Source organism: Ascaphus truei, chromosome 15, assembly GCF_040206685.1.
Source record: "Ascaphus truei isolate aAscTru1 chromosome 15, aAscTru1.hap1, whole genome shotgun sequence".
In the NCBI taxonomy this organism is placed as follows: Eukaryota; Metazoa; Chordata; class Amphibia; order Anura; family Ascaphidae; genus Ascaphus; species Ascaphus truei.
In genome coordinates, this window is record NC_134497.1 from 51,609,094 (window position 1) to 51,635,172 (window position 26,079).

At 42.6% G+C, this 26,079-nt stretch overlaps 1 protein-coding gene across 1 annotated transcript in view; it reads right to left on the reverse strand.

Moving 5' to 3' along the window:
- LOC142466939 (serine/threonine-protein kinase 4-like) overlaps positions 1-24,761 on the reverse strand; it is a 100,677-nt gene extending 75,916 nt beyond the window's left edge. The window contains exons 1-2 of the mRNA XM_075572593.1: positions 24,587-24,761; positions 16,254-16,421 (exon numbers count right to left, since the gene is read on the reverse strand). Of these exons, the coding sequence (XP_075428708.1) occupies positions 16,254-16,421; positions 24,587-24,685 (267 nt within the window). The 5' untranslated portion in view covers positions 24,686-24,761. The remainder of the gene's footprint in view (positions 1-16,253; positions 16,422-24,586) is intronic.
- Positions 24,762-26,079: the final 1,318 nt, after the last annotated feature.

Sequence of the window (26,079 nt, forward strand, 5' to 3'; positions counted from 1 at the left end):
CCCTCTGTCACCCTCCCTCTCCCTGTGTCACCCTCTCTCCCTCTCCCTGTGTCACCCACCCTCTCCCTCTCCCTGTCACCCTCTCCCTGTCACCCTCCCCCTCTCCCTGTGTCACCTTCCCCCTCTCCCTGTGTCACCCTCCCCCTCTCCCTGTGTCACCCTCCCCCTCTCCCTGTGTCACCCTCCCCCTCTCCCTGTGTCACCCTCCCCCTCTCCCTGTGTCACCCTCCCCCTCTCCCTGTGTCACCCTCCCCTCTCCCTGTGTCACCCTCCCCTCTCCCTGTGTCACCCTCCCCCTCTCCCTGTGTCACCCTCCCCCTCTCCCTGTGTCACCCTCCCCCTCTCCCTCTCCCTGTCACCCTACCCTCTCCCTGTGTCACCCTCCCCTCTCCCTGTGTCACCCTCCCCTCTTCCTGTGTCACCCTCCCCTCTCCCTGTGTCACCCTCCCCTCTCCCTGTGTCACCCTCCCCTCTCCGTGTCACCCTCCCCTCTCCCTGTGTCACCCTCCCCTCTCCCTGTGTCACCCTCCCCTCTCCCTGTGTCACCCTCCCCTCTCCCTGTGTCACCCTCCCCTTCTCCCTGTGTCACCCTCCCCCTCTCCCTGTGTCACCCTCCCCCTCTCCCTGTGTCACCCTCCCTCTCCCTGTGTCACCCTCTCTCTCCCTGTGTCACCCTCTCTCTCCCTGTGTCACCCTCCCTCTCCCTGTCACCCTCCCTCTCCCTCTCCCTGTCACCCTCTCTCTCCCTGTGTCACCCTCTCTCTCCCTGTGTCACCCTCTCCCTGTGTCACCCTCTCCCTGTGTCACCCTCCCTCTCTTTGTCACCCTCCCTCTCCTTGTCACCCTCCCTCTCCCTCTCACCCTCTCCCTGTGTCACCCACCGTCTCCCTCTCGCCCTCTCTCTGTCACCCTCTCCCTCTCTGTCGCACTCTCTTCTTCGCTCTCTCTGTCGCACTCTCTTCTTCGCTCTCTCTGTTGCACTCTCTTATTCGCTCTCTCTGTCGCACTCTCTTCTTCGCGCTCTCTGTCGCACTCTCTTCTTCGCACTCTCTGTCGCACTCTCTCTGTCTCTCATTCTCTGTGTGTGTGTTTCTCATTCTCTCTCTTTCTCTGTGTTTCTCTCTTTCTCTCTCTGTGTGTGTGTTTGTGTGTGACTCTCTCTGTGTGTGTGTGTGTGTGTGTGGGTGTGGGTGTGCCGCTCTCTGTGTGTGTGTGTGTCTGTCTGTCTCTCTCTCTGTGAAGCGCCGACGTCAAGACACTGGTTAAGGGATTCAGGAAACTAGTCATTCACATCTGGCTTTTATTTCTAGATCCGACATTGACACACACACACACACACACACGCACACACACACACGCACGCACGCACACACACGACTAATTGTAGTATAATGTAATACAATAAATACATTTATGTCAAAAACGAATGTTGTTCTGACTAGGAATTTATTAAATGTATTTTATTTATATATTTTATTTTAAAGCGGGGTTGGGGGCGGGACTAGGGGCGGAGTTGGGGGCGGGACTAGGTGGCGAGTAGATTTTTTGGTTGGGCGAGTAGATTTTTGGGTGATTTGTCGAACACTGTATATATATACCCCTTTGTATCCCCCTGAGGAAGGTCCCATTCTGTAGGACCGAAACGTTGGGTTTCTGGATGTATTTTTGCTTTCACTAATACACTTTGATTTTCAACATTGAGTGCTGTCTCTTGTTTACCAATCCTTGGAACGGTAACGTATAACTACATTCTCTATATGGGACGTGCACCTGTGGCTTACCAGCACCTATTGGAGTGCCAACTGCCTTATCTGACTATATATATATATATATATATATATATATATATATATATATATATCTCTCTCTCTATATATATATATATATATATATATATGCAAAGTAGCGCCACGTGACAAATCAAATCACAAATGAATAAACTATATATATATATGCTCCGGCAGTCAATATGTTTTGGCCCACTGCAGATGCGCGGCGCGCGACCTTCCCCCGCAAGGGCAGTAGACCCTGGGACCAGTGTCTAAAGGGTGTCTTTCTCCTAATAGTTTAAGTGCCTACTCTCATGTCATGATGAGTCATTTGGATAATCAGGTAATAGGGGAGGGGGCACGGAGCACAGCTATGTTGCATATTCTGTCTGATTGCATGTTGGTGATTGGTTCCCTTTGTTTGCATTGCACTATGGGTGAGGGTATATATGTGTGGTCACTTGCACTTGTGGGTTGCACGGCCCTGAGGAAGGTCTCTCTGTGGGACCGAAACGTTGGCTTACGTGTATTTCATGTTGTGAATATAGATTTTTGGATTAACCCCGTGCGGTGTGCTGTCTCTTTACTGGTCTTTGGATTGGTTCGTATCATACTTATTTTCTATGGGACTAGCATCTGCTATTATAACCTTTTCTACTGCAGTGTGCTGACTGACCTTCATGTGTGTATATATATATATATATATATATATATATATATATATAAATATATATATATATATATATATATAGAGAGAGAGAGATATATATATATATATATATATATATATATATATATATATATATATATATATATATATATATGCAAAGTAGCGCCACGTGACAAATCAAATCACAAATGAATAAACTATATATATATATATATATATATATATATATATAGAGAGAGATAGATATACATTCACCTGTTCCTCCAGCAATGTCGTGTACCTCATCATGTGCATGAAATGCCCAGGGGGCTGCTACTACATAGGTGAGACAGGACAGAGGCTAAACAAGAGAATGAACCTGCATCGCCACAGCATCACACGCGGAACAAGAGACAGTCCTGTTGGCGAACATTTCTCTGACTCTGGCCATAAGATGAACGATCTGAGGGTTGCCATACTCAAAGGTAATCTTAAAACCCCGAAAGAGAGACGGTTGCATGAATACAAATTTATGCAACTGTTCGGGACACTTAGCAGTGGCCTAAACAGAGATCGAAATTTTATGAGTCATTACTGACACTAGCGAACTCTCTTCCCATGAGCGCTAAAGGCCATGTCTGTACATACTGTGCTATATGTATGCACACACAGCTGTCTCTCACACATACTAATACTCCTTATTTTTCCATCCCTATACACCAATAGGGACCACATAGTATCCACACACACTTTTAGTTGTGCTACAAACTCTCACATTTCCACACCCACCCACACCATTTATATCCCTCTCACTCCACACACACCTTGTGTAGAGCACTGTTTATACTGTGGGCTTTCCATTCATTTTTATTCACACTGATACACATACACACTCTTTCTTCACTTGCCTTCAGTTACCCTTTGACACCTCTAGCCATAAAACACATCCACACCGGGGGAAGGAACAGCACAGATAACATTCCAAGAGACACTGTTTTTAAGTAATCCTTGCTTCATTCATTGTAACATCGCCGGAAGAAGAGATCAGTGTATCTCGAAAGCTCGCACAAATAAAAGCATTTCGTTAGCCACAGAACGGTATCATCTATTTATTTTTTGATTATTGAAGCACGGCTAACACGGTACTGATACCTCTATATATATCTGTACCATGTTAGCCGAGCTTAATAATCAAAAACAAATAGACGATATCGTTCTCTGGCTAGTAGCCACAGAACGATATCGTTCTCTGGCTAGTAGCCACAGATATATATCTGTACCATGTTAGCCGATCAAAACGAATAGACGATATCGTTCTCTGATAGTAGCCACTATTCGTTTTTGATTTTATATATGTATATATACATACACTGTGTGTGTGGTAAAACCTACTGCTGCGGCCAAGTTTATTCGAGCATTTGCCCGTTCTTGGCCGCAGCAGTAGCCTGGCGCGCGCCCGAGAGTGACGGGCGCGCGCCGAAGCAGCGGAAGAGCGCCCTCCGATCGGGGCGCTCTCCCTACCGCTGCCGGGTCCGCCGGGTCCCCCGGAACCCCCTGCCGCTGTCCCGCGATCGCGGGACACCAGGGCTCCCTCGGGGAGCCCCTGGACGCGCGTGCAGGGGGCGCACGCTCCCGAAGACGCGTGACCGCGCTTAGACGCGCGGCACGCCGAGGGGCGGCCACTAGCAAGCCGGGAAATCTCCCGGCTTGCGGATCTGGCCGCAGTGTGATTAAGTGTGTCGGTAGTGTATGCCAAGCTTCAAATTGCAAAGCCAGTATAACCAGCCTCACACTGAAGAGACCCTATAGATCGAAACCGCTGTCTGTGGGTAGGTTTACAGGCGATGCATCTTAACCCAGGCTGTGCTTTAAAGCTGTGCAATGCAACAGGCATAAGCTTATAGGGGTCCATGTCATATGGATTTGAAGCAAAATGTGGCACTGTGTGCTCATTTGCATGTCATTTCCCAGAATCCCTTGCTGCAGTGGAAGCATTGTGTGCTGGGTGATAATGGTTTAGTAAGCGTGTGGTAAAACATGCCTACAAAAGAGCTAAATATACAGCACGGAACACACTCTTGACTGACAAAGGACCAGTAACCAATGAGTAAAAGTAGTACGGTTCATAGGGACATACAATAATCAATGGCAGCATGCCAGAGCCATACTACAGAGACATTGGCATATATTGAAAGCTGACACCCATAGCAGAGTTTCTACACAACTATCCCTCATTGGTCAGTAGAAGAGCCCAGAACATCAGAGACGTGTTAGTCCACAGTCACTTCCGTGAAGTAACACCAAGGACCTGGCTCCCCCCTAAACCTCAGGGGTCTTTCAGTTGTGGCAGATGCAAGGCTTGCATCTATATGCCAACTACTAAAGAGTTTACGAATTGGAATGGCTCTAAAACCTACCAAATTCATAAATACATTTACTGTCTGAGCTCAGGCATTATATACCAGGGTGTCTGCAACTGCGGTAAAATGTATGTGGGCAAGACAAGATGTCCCCTCAAACAGAGGGTTTTAGAGCACATTGGTTCGGTTAGGAACAAAAACTGACAAACCATTTGCTAGACACATTAATAACTATCATAATGGAGATCTAACTACAATTAAGTTTGTCGGTATTGACCAACACTCTATGGGTCAGAGACATGGTAACTGGGACACTGCCTTACTACAAAGAGAGGCTAAGTGGATCTATACTCTAAATACACTGTCACCAAATGGCCTAAATGAGGGGTTCTTCATCTAGGTTTCCCACTCCCCTTTTTTGCTCCTCTCTTTTCTTTTCTTTTATTATAGTATATATATAACAATTTAAGTTTAGCTCTTGATCTTAATCTAATTATCCTGTTTATCACCCTGTTAGTCAGGGTGGACGCACTCCTGCTATACTATAAAATAAAAATTACATTTCAAATCATCCAACTATGCATATAATTTGTGGATGTCTGAATCCACACAAAGAGGGTTGATTACTTCATCAACTCTCTCCACTACTCATAGTATGATATTATTCATAGTGGGACAGTTAGTTCATCAATTTTTATAAGATATTCATATTACTCACTTACACTGTATAGGTAGGGCGCTATCCTCCTCCTCTGCAGCCCTATACTTTAACATAAGGGCTTTTTACTGAGGCACTTTGAGGTATAATGTTATGTGAATTGTACTTACTAATATACCACCTATTTGCAATAGTATAATACTTATTATTAATATACTTATGCATAGATATGTGCCTGTTTCAACAGCATATTACCAAAGGCTGAGCAAGTTAATTAGTTATCGATGATCTGTGTGTGACCCAATCAGATCATCACCTCTATCAGCCACCAGTGAGTTAACCAACCAATGGCAACTCGTTACACCGCATAAATATTTGACTGTTTCTATGGGACTTCCCCCTCTCATTATTGCCTTGAGAAAGCGTTTCTCACACGAAATCGCGCGCGTCGGCCATCACGTGCACGCGCATTGTCAGTATTCACATGGCAACATTCAGTATCGCACTGCGAGCAGCTGCCAGACTCTGCGAGTGCAAACACTCACTCGAGTAGGAGAACTAGGTGTTCATTCGTCCTCACAGTAAGTGGACACATATCTCTGTACATCTGTACCCCTGTTATCACGTGGTTTAGTCCATTCATGAATATGGACTTGGGCATAACAACAGCCACACCGTAACATTACAGAGGGTTTATCAGCTCTGCTAGTGATACGAGTTCATTCAGGGGAAACCCCTACCGGCAGAACTGGAGTGCAGAACACCAGCGGTTAACCCATTCATAAATATGGGCTTAGGAATTCACACAGCCAAACCGCATATCAGTGTTTCTGCAACCAGCGATAGTTGAGTTACACACTCCATGATAGGACCCCCCTTATCATCACCTCCAGCTACTGTGCAGCACTAACACCATATTATACGGGCACAGACTAACTGGATTGCATATGTATGCATGAACTCATATATATCACCAAATTGGTTGCTAAGAAACACTTCTTGTAGGAGATTATCTGACTGGATCCTACTCTATCACAGGGTATCATTTAACCCCAGTGGTTCAACCAATGTATACAGGCTGTTACATGTGTAACACCTTTTCCCCCCCCCTTATCGCAGATGGGGACCATGTGGGGAAATCTACACTTATGTTACCTGGTGTGGTGCGTTACCTGATAGGCTCACAGAAGACCTGAACCTCCAAAACTGGGAGCCTGGGGTTACCTGATTTGTCGTACACAGCGCCTCCACCTGTAAGGGTTCCCACCTGAGTGGGATGGTCCTGTTACAGGAACCACAATAATAAGACACGCACACAGTGTATGCTAATAACTGTTTACTATTGCTAATACTAATAACTTCGGTACCTGTACCACACAGAATAATGCATATAGCCGTACACTTAGAAGTGCACCGGGTGCACACATCAACATAAGTATTCCCCAGAGTACCTTATGTCCAAACCCACCCACGTGTGATGGAGATAGCGCTATCCCTGGACGTGTTGGTGCACTATTTATAGATACCTGCCCGGGGCTCCAGCCTGCGGGTACCGCTATACAACCGGTATGGATCCGTCTGATCCGACGTGATGTCCTCCTACGAATGGGGTGACTTCCAGCGTGGATAATATCACCACAGCTCCACACCGTCTGTACCTTGACGGGGATCCGCCTGTAGCCGGCAGGCCACAGTCACTGCTTGGCTGGGCCTCCACGAAGATAGTCTCTATGTAACTGAGGGGTCTGAGCCCAGACCCAGCAATCAGGCTGCTCGACACTGAGGGTGTCCTAACTTAACCAAATAGCTAAAGGGGCAGATCTCCTTACGTAGGGCATGTCCCTGAAGCAACCACAAACTGGGGAATGGTAACTTATCTGGGACCTCTGGGGGTAACTAGGCCTAGTGCTAGGGGCTACTGCTCCCTGCACACACACCCTAACTCCCCCAGCTCCCAGCTCCAACTCACACTCTTTTTAAAAGCTGTCTAAACTGTCATCTCTCACAGCTTCACTGGTTGCCTAGCAACATGTAACTGCAGCCTCTCTCAACTGTCTCCACTCAGAACTGCCAGCGCAGGCTCCCCTGCACTGAAAAGGCCCCAATTGCAAATGCAGCCGCCCCACTGACTAAGCCGCAGCATGTGACAATCCCCTGAGGGATACAGGGGCTATACATGATATACTGTACTTAGTGTATGTACACTTCTTACTGTTGAAGCAACACCTTCATATCTTAGGTTGACTGTATACCAGCACCTTAATTCGAAACATTGATCTAATTCAACTCAATTGCTTCGTTCATTATCAATCCAGAGTGCATATAGCACCCAACATAGGATTGCTATGTGTGTGTCCTTAAATGGATTTTAACCCCCATTCTTTTAATTATAGTGAACAATAAAATGTATTTTTAATTCTTATCACAATACATTCAGCTTTGGGAATTGAGTGCCATATTGGGTTTCTAGCTCTCCTCTGTTTTCTCATTATCATTATTACCCAAAGCACCTTTCTCATAATACCACAGCTATACATCTTAATGCTGTAGCGGGGTATTCTCTTCTAATATATTGATAATGGTGAAAGGCGGGGTTGCAGACCTGTCTAAGACGTGCAAATGAGCACACAGTAATATTTCCATTTGCTATATATACACACACACTCCGTGATAGTGCGCTACTTTGCTACACTGAAGTGGAATCTGTTGGGAGTCCAATCCCATATATGTCTGTTTTGATGCATAAATATATCATATCTATCAAAACGGGGAAATACTTAGCTTCTGCCCTTTGAGACGGAGTGATGCTTATAGCAATGCAGGGAACAGATAACACTTCAGTGTAGCAAAGTAGCAGACCATCACGGATATACAGTATATATAAACACGATAATAGTACTGCATGTAAATACACGCGGGAGATTTTAAATAAGGTAGTATATATGCTTATCACCCATAGTGCATTTCGAGGTGATCACAGCATCATTTAAGTTACAGTTGAATATTGAAGTGGCTGCTTTTCATATATCCACGGGATCCATTCCTGCACTCATCCAGAGCACAGCGCCAAAGAAGACTTTTTCCCCACAAGGACATCAAGAAGGATTACTTGGACAATCCTTAAGTCATCTGGGCTGCAGGACTCTGGACATTTCAAAAATATTTGGTATTGTAAATATTCCCATATATTGGACTATGGTTGTATTAGCGCTGATAGTTGTGTTACATCTCCATTATGTTTTGGTGAATAACTGGACTCCTCCTTTGATTGTCTATAAATGTATTTGTACCTACAGATGTAGCAGACATCATTAACCCTGAACACTAAAACACTATTTTCAATAGCACAGTAAAAAAACCTTTTTTTCCTAGCTGCCTCCACTCATTTGAGAGTGTATTTATATATGTTAGTTGCTTAATTGTCACTATTTTGATTTATTGCATTAGCGCTGTTCCCACTGCCCTTCCCCTTTATATATTTTCAATAGCGCTACTGTTAAATAACGTGTCAGCATTAAAGGAGCCACGAAAGTTTTTGGCGTTTTATTGATTTTTTTTATCATTTGATTGAAGCAGGGGGGTCTCCGGAGCTGAACCCCATTTATTTAAGCTCCGAGGATCTCCTGCTTCCAGACATACCTCCAAAGGGGGTGTCGGTATCTCTCTGCTTCTCAAAGGTCCCGCCAGATGATGTCACGGCTTCGTATTGGCCGACGGGGTGCGGGAGCTTTGAAAAGTGGCCATTACGTGATCCCTGCTAGCTGAGCAACTACCGGCGCCTACTACAGAGGTAAGTACCTCTGTACACGGGGGTCCCCGGATCTCAAATTAATGGGGTTCAGCTCCGGAAACCCCCTGCTTCAATCCTATGGTTAAAAAAAAACAAACAAAAAAAACCCCACCTTATATTGCGGCTTTAACCGAGCAGTAGCATTTGCTACATCTGTACGGCTCCTATTTAATTCTGCGGTGAATACTTTTTCTCTTTGCTTGGGAAGCCTCTATCTAAAATCTTCCCTAGCAAAGAAAAAAATCAACCTGACGGCCTACTGAAGAGGCTTATGAATGAGTATCTGATATTTATTGTCTCTCTCTCTATTATGCATATAATTTCCAACACGGCTGCAATAATCTTTGAAACAATATTCTATTCCCCTTTTCATAAACCTGATTAAATCTGCGAGATCTGATCTCTGATACCAATTAACCTGTTTCCTGGGCAGACATCCAGGAAATAAAAGGCACTTCATGCATCTTCATGATATAATGGCTTATTAACAGCTCCATTACCTACCAATCAATTATAGTCTGTTAAGTGCCAGGTTCCTTTTGCCTTTTCTATAAAATCGTGAGACGTGTATTTAAATTATGTGCCAAATTATTTTATTTGGGACAGTGTGCGTAGCAGCAAAAGTTAGAACTGAGCGTCACAGTTCCCAGCGTCTAACCAAACCACTAAAGTATGATTCAGATACCAGGCGGAGATGGGTACAAAGGGGATAGAAATATTCATGACCGAGCACAGAGGGAGAAAAACTAGCATTTCCACCTGTCTCACTCAACAGAAGTTTGTTCTAGTACATCCCATAGTGTGTCCAATAAAGATATGAGGACTCTAGATGGATATATAAATGAGCCACTGTTGGCTTGCCAAGGCGTAGTGAAACATATATGTATATGAGGTAAGGAATGTATTGGTCTTACATGTATGTACAGTACAGCAGTTAATGGGATTTTATTTTCTTCGCCAATAAATATACACATACATCAATATATGTATACACACAAATGTATAATATGTTTATATATATATATATATATATATATATATATATATATACATACACATATACATCATATACAGTATGTCACATAGAATAGCTTAAAGATAACCATTACCAGGTCTGTAACATGAAAATGTGAACACCATTGCATACATTTACATACAAGTATATAAATGTCACCTACATTCTTTATACTGGTATAACCCCTCGTTATTCTTGTTAGACTGACGTCTATATGCCAAGGTGGGGCCCCAAGTCCTACTCCCCGATATGACCGGTGCCATCTCACTAGCTGAGCACATGGGTGAAGGTCAGAGAAATGGGACACAACACAGGGATTGGAATAACACAAATGTATTTATATAAAAAGCCCACCAAACATATAGAAGTAGAAAGTTCCAATCTCACAGACTGTCATATAATTAAATCAGTGCATAGACAATGATTTTCAATGTATCCACTTCCTTCCTGCATGAGTATGCAGTGGGTGATCCGTTCTCCCACCAAATAATTCAACCTGATCCAAACAAAAATACAAAAGACAGCGCACCGGAAGTGAATTGCAGATAATTGTAATAAAAACACATAAATATATAGCATGGACTTACAATTAAAAAAGTAAAAGTAGGCTGCACAATGTCCCAGTGATCTGAGAAGGTCCGTTGGTGTAATTCTGCTAGAACTCAGTGCACCAGGTCCCCGGACTCGAAGCTCGCAGCACTAGATCCATGGAGGCTACACAGCTGATCTGCTGACTAGCGTCTGCACGTGATGATGTATGGACTCTCTTGCGTAACAATGTATGACGTAAACTGACGAGACCTTAACGTGTTTCGCACGTACAACGTGCTTTATCCAAGGGTAACGTAACTAAGGCAGGTTCTTGCATATTTATATTCGTATCTCTTAAACAATTAACCAGAGCCCACATCCATTAAGCATCAGATGTAAACAATACACAAAAAGGGTCAACAAATAATATATAAATATATACAGTACAGTATGTGTATGTATATGTATAATACACATATGCAGATAACCAGAAGGAAAACGTGATCTCTATTGGTACCAAAACTTAAATGAGTAAATATATATAATGTATGTATGCTATATAAAATTTATTTTGATTTTTTTGTGTATTGTTTACATATGTTGCCTTTTTTCATTGTAAGCCTATACTATATATGTGTTTTTTTTTAATTACAATTATCTGCCATTCACTTCCGGTGCGCTGTGTCTTTTGTATTGATATACATATACACAGATGTCATCCTCAAATGGGAGGATCATTCACTAAAAGGCACCGTACACTTCACATAAATCTCTGTGCAGGTGTGTACCAAGGTCTCTCCCCAATTCCACCGTTCCTGTGTTATAGGGGGCCCGTGTGTTGGTGCCGGCCCACCGTTGAAGCTCTTATGGAAAGTGTGTAACTGTAGCCGGCCTGCGTCTTTGCAAAGACTTTGGTTCCCTTTCTCTGTTGTGAGGCTCCCCTCTGCAACTACTGTACTCACACCTCCCTGTAGAGGGAGAAAGGGGGTGGCCCGGTATTAAAGGAGTTGCATCCCATATGGCCATCCCCTGACCTCACCAGAGAGACAAGGGGTTAACTGGACTGCGGCCCAGGGATGAGGTTTGCACCTTGTTATACACTGGCGACACACTTTATTCGAGCTCGGCTAGTCCCACGAATTCGGGTATACCCGGGTGTATTGAGGTTCGTGACTGTTTTCTGCCCGAGTGCATTGAGGTATTTTCAAGCAGGGATTGAAGCATTTTATTCCCGCTGGCTGCAATACTGCACAGTATATATATATATACTGCATTACAATTCATGAATTTATGCCATCTGGTAGACACGCGAAGCATTGCAGCCTATTAAATCCTAATCATTATCATTTAACAGATCAACCGCCCGTCAGCCAGGCATGAACCCAGGCTGGGAAGGCAAACGCAACGGGGCTTGTCAGAGGTGAGGAGCGGCGCATTCCAGGTATCTGCCAGGTACATACTGGGTATTTGCTCGAATAAAGTGTGTCGGTGCAGTACCTTTAAAATTTATGTTCCCCTGTTCCCATGTTTCATTATAAGCATGTATTTTAATGTTTTAAGTGCATTTCTGTATCTCCAGTTCTGGAGGTCGCAGAGAGTTCATATTTGGCCAATATGTGGAGTCACTGTAGGCATTAAAAACTGGCAAAGGTCGACCCACTGAGCCCACCAGAATGGAACTTATTAATATGTGTAGATATTAAAGTGTATATGTATTTTATTTTGGATCTGAAAATGCAGACGCCATTTGCTAGGCTAATAGGTCATGAAGGGCAGACGGCTGAGTAGCCTAAGCACGGCAATCACAAAGTTAACTGCCTTGATTGTTACCCAATGTCTAGGGATTAAGTATTAATCAATCAACAAAACTCTGCCAGTCTAATTGTTACCTGAGGGCATGGGTTAGTCTGTTAGTCTGTGTCTCCACATTAGAGAGTAGATACAGATAATTGTTCACCAATAGGCTGTGTTCAATGTTAAGAATAGGGTTGCACAGGTATATAAACTGTGTCAACCCTACAGTTTTTAGTTGTGCTGGAGTTGTGCTTCTGATACCATCTTGAATGTCACTGGATTGCTGGAGTTGTGCTTCTGATTCCACCTTGAATGTCACTGGGCTGCTGGAGAATTGCTAGAGGATACTTCTCCATCCCCCAACCCTAAGTAAGTGTTATCTTCTTGTCTGTTAATTGTACTATATTGATGTGTTCACCTTATTTAAGGAATAAACTATATTTTATTATATCTAAGCCTCGTTCAGTTCAACCCAGATATTTGGTGTTCATTATATCTTGTCATAAGCTACCGTGACACTCCCTTTATCTGGTAGGCTGCTGCTCTGCGCTTACTCCACTAGTGGAAGGATTCGTGATCTTGTCACCCAGCACCGCAGAGTTGTCCTGAAAACCAGTTTGTGAGCAGATCACCACAAATCACCCTCGAAATCCCTCCGGGTCAAAGCAGCTCTGTGCCCTCGTGCTCCTAAAGACTCCCCCTTTTTCATCCATCACGAGTCAAATGTCATTGGCTGGGGGTCATGTCCATCAAAGAGTCACATTCTAGGTACATCACAGAGAGGAGCCAGCCAGGGGGTAGTGTGTATATTAGCTGTATATATTTCCAAGGGTGTTACACTGGCATTGCATATGGAAATAACTTATGCTACCATTTTAACTTTAAAAGTAAATATCAAATTGCTCTTTTTTAACAAAGCAACAACTTAAGTTGAACACTAAAATGGAAAAGCTATATAACATTATGCAAATGTCACCAGCTAGGAGAGGGATTGCACCTTGTTTTACAAGATTCTTTTAATGGAAGGATAAAACACATGACTAAGGGGAGGCAAGGAGAATGACACAAGTCATTGACATTAGCAGCTGTACATCTATATACTACGGAACCATAGCATTTTGCCTTTGAATTGTAATATATTGTCTCCCTCTTCTGGACCTTTGTGAAAATGCATATTTTGTTCATGAAAAATTATGATTATGGGCCAATGGCTACTCTACTCTATACTGTCTGAAGTGACCGTCCTCAGCCGGAAATCCTCTGGACTTAAGTCTCCACCTGGACCCCGGGCTGTTGTGTGTGTGTGTGTGTTTGTGTGGAGGGGTCTGCTCCCCCACTGTCTACAGCCCTACGAGTCCCCGCTCTGTCAGTCCTCCTCTTCCCTCTCATTCTCCTCCACACCCCTCTCATTTTCCCCCCTCTACCCTGTCCAGACCGAATCCAGTGCAGGAGGAGGGCCCAGGACAGATGTCCTTACACTCCACCTCCTCCCCCCCGCCCCACCTCCCCCCTCCCCACCTCCTCCCTTTCCCCCCTCCCCTTCATCCCCTTTACCCCCCTCCTCCTTTCCCCCCCTTTACACCCCTCCCCCCCACTAGTTGGCAGCCCTGCCCTAAGCTGATCTATGCCACGAGATACCTTCCGACCAAGGAAGATACCTAGCGACACATTCAAGTGGACGGGCCATATGGGGGTCATATGGCATGCTGTAGCGCTGCTTAGTAAACATGGGCCTATATCTTTACTAGCGATGAATTAAGCCTTTGCACAAGTTTGCAAATTTGGGGGAAAACCTCAAAAACTACCAACTGGGAATTTCTTAACTGGAGTCATGAACCTAATCCTTAAAAAAATAAAATAAAATGTTGCTAAATAAATTTGGCGAACAATGGCCAACGTTTCCAACACTCGCATATAAAAAGAATGAAGTACACATTTATTTTGATACTGCAAATCTACATATAATCGTGAAATTCAAATATAACACAAGTCGGTGCAAGTGTCTCAGGTGGAGAAACCTAGACTGCCTAGAAAAGATACAAACAAGGCAAAGAAGATACCACACCAGACTACCAAGCACGATAATGTATTCAAAGAGAGAGGGATTAATAGGCAACAGACAAGAAGCTACAATAACAATACAGAGAAAAAAGAACAATGTTCTATAAATCGGTGCTACCAATATATAATGAAAAATTCCAATATGTATATGTTGAAACAATGTGGATCTTGCTTGAAGAAAGGATACTCATAATATCAAAAGTGTCTGGTACATATTAGCAAGAAATGCTCAAAGTATGGGAGGATAAAGGAATAAATGTCCTGGTTGATAATGCAGGTAGTGACTGTGAATTGCAGCCCTTAACTGGTTCTCTTCCAAATAGGACACCCTCCCTAGAGCTATAATTACCCAGCACAATAAATGATACTGAATGTCCAGCACTGTAGAACAAACTGTACTCACAGCTATATGAATAATTGAGATGTAGTACTCACGGTGAGTGGTAATCCTTCCTCATAGGCGTGCTTCCCCTAATGAACAGACTGCAGGAGAACCAATGTGAAGAGGAAAAAACGGAGCACAGCAGCAAGCTGGAACAGGTAACAAGGAGGGCTACAATACTGGAACTTGGTTTAAAAGCAATTTAATGAAAAAGACAGCATGCCATACAGGAGATAGAGCACTAACGCGTTTCACTCTGACGAAGAGCCAAACTAGGCGTGAAACGCGTTAAAATGCTCTACTTCCTGTATGCCATGCTGTCTTTTTCATTAAATTGCTTTTAAACCAAGTTCCAGTATTAAAGCCCTCCTTGTTACCTGTTCCTGCTTGCTTCTGTGCTCCGTTTTTTTCTCTTCACATTGGATCTCCTACAATAATAATACATTGCAACTCGGGGTGAGGACCGGCATAACGATTCAGGGTGAAGCCCCTACATCAGATGTCACCCCCCTCCCCCCCACCTTGTACATCGTTGAGTACACTGGTAGCACTATAGAGGAAAGTATTATATTGTAGAAATGTTTTTTTTTTTTTTATAAAAATGTTTTCCAAGGAAGTATTACATTGAGAGTTACCTCTCGTTTTCAAGTATGCCCTTGGCACAGAGTTTATAGAAGATTGCGGCAGATAAGAAGCACTTGGTGCACGTAGTCTGGCCATTCTCCGATCAGTTGTGAAACCTCACGACTCTATTTGCTCCTTTGGGTCTTCCCCATTTAGGATCGCCTCGTGTCGATCCCAAGCATGTTTGAATTCCCTTAATTATTCCTACTGTCTTTTATGGCTTATGACCGAGATAGGCATTCACCACGCTGCATCTGCTGTTCTACCCATGAAACGTTCCCCCAAAGTGTTAACAATAATGAAGTATATGGACGTTATCCTTGTCCTCGTCAAGGGAAGACTGCTGGCTTCTAAAAACTCAATACCAAATTGTGTTTGTCCATTAAAACGTTATCGCATGATGTGTTGCTACATTTCCGTTACTAATACTATAAGTGAGAGTGTTTGAAATGATACTTGTATTATGGAGCAGATGACTTGTAGATATACATATTATTCCTGCATATGTTTCGCTTTTACAAGAAGGCAATGGCTGTCTTCTCCCTATTTAGTCAATAGTACAACATGACAGCCACTCCTTTAGATAAGTACTAGAAGTAGTAGATATTTCTATTTCTTACCCTCATTGGATGAATATCGGCGTATGGAGGCTTTCCTTCGGCCATTTCTATCGCGGTTATACCAAGTGACCAAATGTCTGCGACACAGTTATATCCAATCTCCTGTATTACTTCTGGAGCCATCCAAAATGGAGTCCCTATCACAGTGTTTCGCTTTGCCATTGTATCCTAAAAAGAATGGAAAAATAAGCCATGGTAATACAATAACAAACGAGTACATGAAGGTGACATTTAATGTAGCTTCTCTGTGCAAACATAAGGCAGAAGAACGCACTTTAAGATGAGCAACACATTTTTTTTAAACTTGTTTTTTTTTTTAATAAACTACAATTCTTTAGTTCAATTTGGATATTCTCATTCTCAGCTATATGTAATTCTGCTGAGGCTATACAGTAGTTAGATACCAAATACTTGAGAACGTGAATAAGAAATAGTTGGGAATTTTGCCAATGTCAATTAATTGTGAATTTCTTTCAAATGTGTATAGAATGTCTTAATTGTTTGGCCATGTTTTCTGCATAATTGTGATTGCTCAAGGGAAACACTAAGTATTGAAAAGACTAAGTAAATGCTTTGCAACCAATGTAAATTAGCTAAGCATTGTCAGATGAAGTATTTACAGCTAGCCTTTCATGGGCTCTTTCAAGGATCTAGAACATTTACCATACATCTGAACAAACCGGCAGCCGTTGGCATAGTTTACAACTTGTGGGCTCTTCCATTAATGTTGAGTTGTAAACACTGAGTTTGCCGCTATGCATTATTCAGTTATTACTGTATGTTTATAGTATAGAGAGCACTAGAACTTCTGTTACAAAGAGATGTTTATGTATATTATTAAAAGTACACCATTTATATATCGTATAATTTTTTTTTATCAATATGGCTTAGGCCAAGGTCACTTGCCACTGCCTGTGTCAATGCAATCACTCAAATGGTAACGTTACCATACAGATCTTTCTCAGATAATCCGCCAGAATATACAGTAACTATACCCACCCGTTGTAAAAAGGATCAACCCCCCACACAATATATGCACAATATACATAAAAGAGCACTAGTGGCCATTATACACCTAGAATACCATGCAGGTAAGTCCATCCGCTCTCCCTATCACCATAAGATCAAAACAATAGCATAAAATCAACCAAAGCAGAGGTAAGTTGATATCAAGTTTTTAGAACTTTAATACACGTCGGATTTCGGATTCTACATTTTTGACCAATTATAAAATGAATAGTTTTATAAACTGCAAAAAGTATTGGAGAAGTTCACATGATTAAATATTGTTCTCCTGAGATTTATGTTGAAAAGACCAAAAGGGAACTAAGAAGAAGCATGCATATTATATACTAAACATTGTTGAAACAAATAGTGTAGAGATGCACTTTAATGGGCATGTAACGTTCTGTGAGGGAATTCCGATGTGTAGGCTTGCGAAAAGTTTACATGGACATGCTACTCTTACAGAGAAGCCACGTAAATCCATTGGTTTGGCAGCCGTGTGTCATTGGGTCTTAATTAAGAAATTAAATATGAATGTTTTCTGAGAGAGCCATCTAGCCCCTTTGTGTTTTTGTAGTTTACATTTGTTTTTAAAGTTAATTATTGAGATGGTATGTAGAGTTAGAATTGTATTAATGTCTTTTGATATTTCGCTTTGCTACTTTCAGTTTGTAGCACCATATATATAAGTACGCATTCTTGAGTTAGTCCTGGAGAAGCCTCCGTGCCTGGGACGCGAAACGTACATCAACGTTGTCATGAGAGAGAGCATTTGGCCCGGGATTAAAGGGGTTACACCCCATTTGGCCACCCTCTACTCTCGCCTGGGAAGCAAGGGGTTAACTGGACTGGGGTCCAGTAATGTGTTTTTGCCTTGCTTCAGCCATCCAACTGTTTATTCCCCTGTATAAATGTATTGTTTCTGTGCCAGTGTCTGCACCACACACACACTGGGGCTTAAGGGGTTAATGAGCTACAGTTTAGGAAAATACAAATATGTGTAGTGTCTTTTCAGAAATATCTGGGCTTCAAAAGGCTTGATTGAAGTTGGGTGTGAAAAGTACAGAGGGGGTGTAGTGTACAGTATGTTAATACCTAATTGGCAGACCAAGGGTATATTGCTGGTAGAGACAGCTAGGCCCATGTCTGGAGCATTGGGTGTGAAATCTAGCACCTGTGATAAATGTTCTCTACACACGAGTCCCTGCTTCAAAGGATTTATTGACAAGGGGTTATGGGGGCCAGGGGTGCGGTTACCCAAGGAGATATCAGAATGAGTGACCTTATTAAATATAAGAATATTATGAGATGTCCTCGGCTGAACGTGCTAAAAGCTACATATGTGTATTCGTGGGATTGATTCGCACATAAGTTTTACAGACACATGATGTCTAGCAGGTAGTAAGAGACAGATATTAATATCTCTCTTAATTTTAGTATTACACGGTAATATTTAGTCTCATTGGGAGCGTCATGCGTGCCGGAATGTATTAATATGTCTCGCGTGCCAGTAAGTATTACTGAACTGAAGTTATTTAGATAGGTAAAGCAGTTTTTAAACGTCCTTGGGTGGGAGGAGTTTTACTCTGGGGAAAACTGTCAACCTCACCACTGATTTATGAGAGGGGCTGGGTTTAGGTTGTGTTCAATGGGAAATAATTGTATAAGAATCAGGCTCAGCATATGGCTATTGTCTTTCGTGTCTTCTGTGATATTCAAGATTGCTGTATGAACTGCCAGACCAGAATTATGACTGCTTCATCATTCCATCTTAAGTAAGTGCCTATATTTTGTCTGTTATTTGTATAATCTCGTGTGTTCACCTTTTTCAAGGAATAAATTATATTTTATCATATCTAAGCCTCGTTCAGTTCAACCCAGTTATATTTTTGGTGTGTATTATTAATAGCCTGTCACAAAGTTACCGTCACAAACGTTTAGAGCCGAAACCTTCCTGTATCAACAAATATGTGCACAATATGAGCACGGAATGCACATGTAATGAACCGTGTGTGTCATATGGAGAAGAAAAACTGGTTGATTTAGTGGAACCATGTGGGCGTGATTAATTGCCTACCAAAGATCCGTGAGGCTTCTAGATGATACTTGATATGGTTCACCATTCCATCCAACAGGAGATGAGTTCATGTTACTGGGAAAATGGCGGATACCGAAAACAACATAATAATATAAGCACACAGGGCGAGGCACTGGCGTACAGCACATGGGAACTGGAGTGCTGAACCAGAACCAGCCACAGGTCAACAGCTGTCCTTGCGAATTTATGGATTCATTCAGAGGAAAAATGGGGGATGAGTTTACACGTGTATTGAAGTTCTAAAAAAAACTTACATAAATGTACCTCTTATTTGGTCAATTTATGCTAGTTTTTGATCTCATGGGGATATGAAGAGCAGGTGGACTTACCTGCATGGTGTTCTAGGTGTATTATGGACACTGGTACATATATTGTGAAAGGGGTGGAGGGCTATTTTATATTCTGGCAGATTATCTGAGAAACATCAGTATGGTAACATTACCATTTTAGTGATTGTCTCTTGCCACTGCCTGCGACATTTTGATTAAGCCATATTGATAGAGGAATATACTATTTATAAATTAAGTACTTTTAATAGTAATATAAATAAACATTTTTCTATGGCAAGATCTAGTGTACCTTCCTTTTGTCTCATCTCTTTATATACATATTTACATTTCTATTCTGGCTGGAATCCGACGGTAATATTGGTCTTGTTAAACTTCCGATATAATTAGGATAGTTTTGAGCAGAGCCCTTTTTTTGTGGTTGTGTATCATATATATATTATGTATATATTTTTCAGGGCATGCTGGGGTTTTGTGTGTTTTGTTAACCTATTCTCAGCTGCTGGAGGTTAGTGGCTCCTCCTTCCCAGGTTTTAAGCCCGCCCTTCCCCACTTCCCAAGTTGGTAGGTCCTTTCATTCTACTGGACATAGATCCAATGTGGTCTTTCTCCCTCCTAATAGAGGTAAATGAGAATTTTAATCCTAGTAGAGGTATATTAGTATTTTATCTGGTAGTGTTAGGACTTGCGAACAGGGTCTGCCTTGTCGTGGCTCGCAAGCTTACAACCCTTTGGCCAAAGAGTTAAACTAAATGACCCTTTTTCAAGAGAATATATAAGTATTTTACTGTGTATTTTTGTCATGTTGGATGTAGCATTGGGCTTCTCTGTCGTCTGTTGTATATATTTTTCAACCTTTTAAAACAAGGGTGTTCCGTGGACTCCAAGCAACAGGACCCTCTGGTTTCTGAGAGATGTCATTATGAAATTCCCTTACAAGCATTATTGTCTGGGAAAAACATTATGGATACTGGGGTCGGCTTCACTCTGGCGGCCAATTGAAAGCCATGACATCATAAGATGACATTGCCACTCCCAACTGGGTGACCCAGCAGCCATCTTTGTTTTTCCTTGCAAGTACCAGCAAAGGTTAAAAAAATTAAAATGAGTCTCAGTAATTGGCGAGTCCCTTAGCTTTGAGTGCCGGGGTACAGCTTCCTGGTTCATATAAGGTTAATAAAAACTACTTTTGAGGGAAGGGGGAGAGGTCCTGCTTTAAGTCTATGAATTACTTTAACTGTAAGCTCTCAAGAGAAGGTCCTTCATTACCTATTGGTATCGGTTTGTGCTTGTTTGTCCTTATTTGTAAGCAACACTACTGTATGTAAATCTCTGTCCCTCCTCCCCCCCCCCCCCCACCTTATACAGCGCTGCAGAATATGTTGGCGATTTACAAAGCAATGATAGTAATAATATGCCATTTTTGTTTTTTATGTTTAACCTGTTAACTACTGGACCCGTTATCAACAGAACGGTTATTTTATGGCGTAGTATAAAATGCGATAATTTGCTACTTTTAATGGACCGACATGGAATTTTGTCTTTGTTGTTGTACGATCGCTTTTTAAACTAAACTCATGTGCAATAACAGCACCGAAGAACCCTCTAACAGGTCCAATGAACCTTTAACATCTGCTAAGTATGTATTGCCTAATGAAGCATCCTGTGCTTCTAAATGTATATTTTTCACAGAAGACCCAATTCCTGGAGCCCCAGAGTCCAGCAAATATTAAGGGCCCTATTTACTAAGCAGTGCTACTCCATAAGACACCTTCCAGCACAGCTTGATAAAAGTGAATGAACAGTACGGTGTTATGGAGTTAGATAGTCACATAATTACACAGTAGATGAGGTTGATAAAAGACATATGTCCATCAAGTTCAACCTACAGTATGTTAAATGTAGACAGATCCTTATCCTATATTTGTACTTACAGTATTTGGATCCAGAAAAAAAGGCAAACAGAAATAACCCAGTGAAATATTATTAAATGCTTTCTCAACGGGTGAGAATTCCTTCCTGACTCCAAATAATGACAAATCAGTTTACTCCCTGGATGAACATCCTTCACGTGTTTAGTTATTTGGTATATCCCTGTATACCTTTCCTTTCTAAAAAGATGTCCAACCTGTTTTTGAACAAATCTATTGTATGTGCCATCACAGTCTCCATGAGTAATGAATTCCACATTTTAACTGCCCTTACTGTAAAGAACCCTTTCCTTTGTTGCTGGTGAAATCTTCTTTTTTCCAACCTAAAGGGATGGCCCGAGTCCTTTGTACTGCCCGTGGGATGAATAATTCTTTTGAAAGCTCCTTGTATTGACCACTGTGATGGTGGGGGTAGCCAGCCTTCATAATAAAGGTGAAGCCCGGCTGGTTACCCCTAAAAACCGTGTGTCTCCGGTGGCTTATCAGCACTATAAGACAAGGTGTGGATACTGGGGTGGTGGGGGGGGTCAAAAAGTATTAAAACGTGTGTAAAATGTTTTGGGGCAACATTACCAGTTGTCCCATAATTGTACCCACAAATCGCATCTGATTTGCGGGTACGCGTATGCACTATAATGCCCCTATGTTTCCCAAATAAAATATTGTTTTCCCCGACAGTAAGTTCTCAAAACTTAATTTTAAAATTTGGCTGAGGCCAAGCTTTAGGGCTCAAATTCCCGAGCCCAAGTTATAGAAAAGAAATGTACTTTTTAAATGTGTATTCATCTCGATGAGGGCAGCCCTGGTAATTCGATTAGCCAGGCTGTCTGCATAGAGATGATGGATGAAAAGGGAGGATGGGTCGAGAGGTGTTGGGCCGTTTGGTGAGCGGGGAAGGGCTGAGTAACAGGTCTAGAGACAAAGACTCCCCGAGGGGAGACTCTGATCTCCCAGACCCTTTGAAGCCTACCCAGCAGGAGGTATGTGGCTGGCAAGGGGAAACCGTTGCTTGTAGGCACGGTTCCCATTGGCCAGTTCGAATTTTCCGCTCGACGGCTTCCTGAACCCCTCGACAACCCCCTTCCTCTGACGCATGCAGCAAGACGAGCCTCCATGTGATTGGCTGTTGCAGTTAGGATTTGTTCTCCGATTGGTCGCCAGTCCCTTCCATGTTAAACATAGGACAGCGAGGTCTATATAAGGGGACTGCCCGGGGACTTAGTCTGGTGAAGCGCTGGTGGGATTTTCAAAAGTGCTTTGCTCGGAATAGCAAAGTACTCAGCACGGAGTTTCCGGAAAAGCCTGGCTTAGCTGAGGACAAGTTCTACAGTCGCGGCCAAGTTCTAATAACCAACGAGGATCTGGCCAACGGGGAATGCCAGGTATTTATCCCGGAGAAAGTACTGTGGTGTTCCTGGACGTGGAGCGGAAAGGGTAAGCCTACCTGAAGCAGGCGCCCTGCACCTAGCGAGGCTAGAGACTCCCCCTAGACCCCCAGTTAAGTGTGTAATACTTGAATTTCATTGTATGTCTGCTGGTTTTACCAGAATAAACCCCATTTTATTCCCCTACCCTGTCCTGCCTAATAAATTGATCCCGGAAGGTAAAAAGGTGTTAAAAGCTATATCTTTACAAATGCTACCCTCCCCCCCCCCCCTCCCTGATCTCCCTCTCCTTTATTGTTCCACAACCACTTCATTTGTATTATTGTATCCCCCCTTTTTGTGTTGTATATTTTGTTTACCTTATTTTGTATGTATAAAAAATGCTCAATAAAAAATTTAATAAAAAAAAAAAAAAAAAGTGTTAAAAGTACTGGTCTCCATGAATATATTTGTATATAGTTATCATATCCCCTCAGACAGCTAACACGGCTTAGTAAATGTTCCGTTGAATAGGCCGATAAGGTGTCTTTCAGCACGGAAGGCGTCTTATGCAGTAGCCCTTCTTAGTAAATATATTTATTTATAAAATATTTTACCAGGAAGTAATACATTGAGAGTTACCTCTCGTTTTCAAGTATGTCCTGGGCACAGAGTAAGACAAATAATACATGGTTACAAATACAGTTACATAAATGAACAGGGTATACATTATATACAAGACATTGCGTGCACAGTTAAAGAAAATATATATTATGGGCGTATGAAACAGTTACAGACCAGATTAAAATGTGAGACAGCCTTAGATTTGAAAGAACTTAAACTGGTGGTGTATGTGAGAGTCTCTGGTAGGTTGTTCCAGTTTTGGGGTGCACGGTAGGAGAAGGAGGAACGGCCGGATACTTTGTTGAGCCTTGGGACCATGAACAGTCTTTTGGAGTCTGATCTCAGGTGATAAGTGCTGCAAGTGGTATGGGTGAGGAGCATGTTCAGATACCTGGGTAGCTTGCCCATGAAGAATTTAAAGGCAAGACAGGAAAGGTGAACTTTGCGCCTAGATTCTAGTGATGACCAATCTAGTTCTTTGAGCATTTCGTCGTGATGTGTGTTGTAGTTGCATTGGAGAACAAAATGACAAATTGAATTGTAGAGGGTGTCAAGTTTGCTAAGGTGGGTTTGAGGTGCCGAGCCATATACTATGTCTCCATAGTCAATAATTGGCATTAGCATCTGCTGTGCGATACGCTTTCTGACCAGGAGACTTAGGGAGGATTTGTTACTGTAAAGTACCCCTAGTTTGGCATAGGACTTGGTTGTCAGGGTATCAATGTGCATTCCGAATGTTAAGTGGGAGTCAAACCATAAGCCCAGGTATTTAAAACTAGTGACAGGGGTTAGGGTGGTGTTAGCATTAGTTCTAATCGGGAGCTCAGTCACTGGAAGCTTTACAAATTTAGTCTTGGTCCCAAATACCATTATTACAGTCTTGTCAGTGTTAAAAACAGTTTTGGGAAATCCAGTTTTCGAGTCTCAAAATGTCAAATAATATAGCCCCGATTCTTTTTTTTGTCCCAGAATTTTTAGGGAACCAATTGTCAGCTTGTGGAGTAACAGGAAGAATTGTACTTACCGTCAGCTGGCCTGCTACACCGAAATCTGCAAGTTTTACGTTTCCTTCCGAATTTAATAAAATATTTCCAGCCTTGATATCTCTGTGTATTTTTCTCATAAAATGAAGATACTCAAGCCCTTTAAGAGTGGACTGTGAAATCGTCGCTATTTCATCTTCTTTTAACTAAGGAGACACAAAGGTTATGGTGAGTAAAAAAAAAAATGACAAAACCCTCCACACCACAGAGTACGGCAAATAAAAATCCCACGTTGTGAGCACATTCACATCTCAGACAAGTCTGCAACCCTGCCTTTCCCCATTATCTCTTAGCATACAGTGCTTCCACTGCAGCCAGGGATTCTGGGTAATGACATGCAAATGAGAACTCACAGTGTGTCACTCTTTGCTTCTTGTCCAGTTTAACATGGACCTCTATAAGTTTACGCCTGCCGTATAACAGCTTTTCAGCTCAGCGTGGGTTAATGAATTCCAGAGCCAGTAACCCTACTCACAAATCACAGATACATGTGTCTCATCAGTGCGAGGATAGCTATACTGGCTTTGCAATGTGAGGCTGGGGGTGGTTACAACCAGGCACAAAGAGAGTTATGGCGAGTAAAAAAAGTGACAGAAAAGTCACTAAGTATGGAAGAGAAACTTATTTGATGTTTTCCTATTAATGGTTGATAATGATCACAAAGCCATATCAATTGTAAAAAAAGAAACGTGTAGATTAGTATGCTTGTTGGTTTCTTGAATCACTGTCGGGTAGTTCCACAAATTCTATCTACGGGACTCGGTTGTTAAAATAAAAAGAGTTTTGCCTCTAAAAAACATTATTTCCTCCCTGAGAGCACCTATTTCCAGAGCTGACCTTCAAACAGACGTTTCCTGTGCCTAGTCAGAGCTGCGACCGGCAGCCCCTTCAGGTGTAAGCATCTCGGAAAGAAGGGAACTCACCGAGTAGATTCAGTAGGGCAGGGGAGGCCAACTCCAGTCCTCAAGGGCCACCAACTGGTCAGGTTTTAATCATATCTGTCATTAAAGAAATTAAAGCAGCAGTCCCCCAGGGGAGCGAACTGTATTTTCAGCTCCAGAGACCCCCTGGTGCCTCAGATACTGACCGGTAAAAGTAGCACCCGTACTTAGCATTTACATCCCTGTGTCATACGGTTTGCGTGACGTGGGGAGATTTACACCGCCATTTTGTTTCCCCTGAAGGGAACTAGAATGTGCTACTTTTACCGGTAATGATCTTGGGAACCAGGGGAGCCCTGTGGATGAAAATAGTGTGTTTCAGCTCTAGGTAAGCCCTGCATTCCATCCTGGTGTAAAACAAATGCTAGGTGGAACTGCTGCTGTAAGGTTACAAGACAGAATTGTTCACAACCTTTAATCAAATACTGTTCTTTATACTTCTCTTTCCTTATCCCTTTGAGTACCCCAGTGTGAATAGGAGAGTGTTAACATGAGCACACAGTGACTATACTGCCTTTGTTTTACTTCTAACC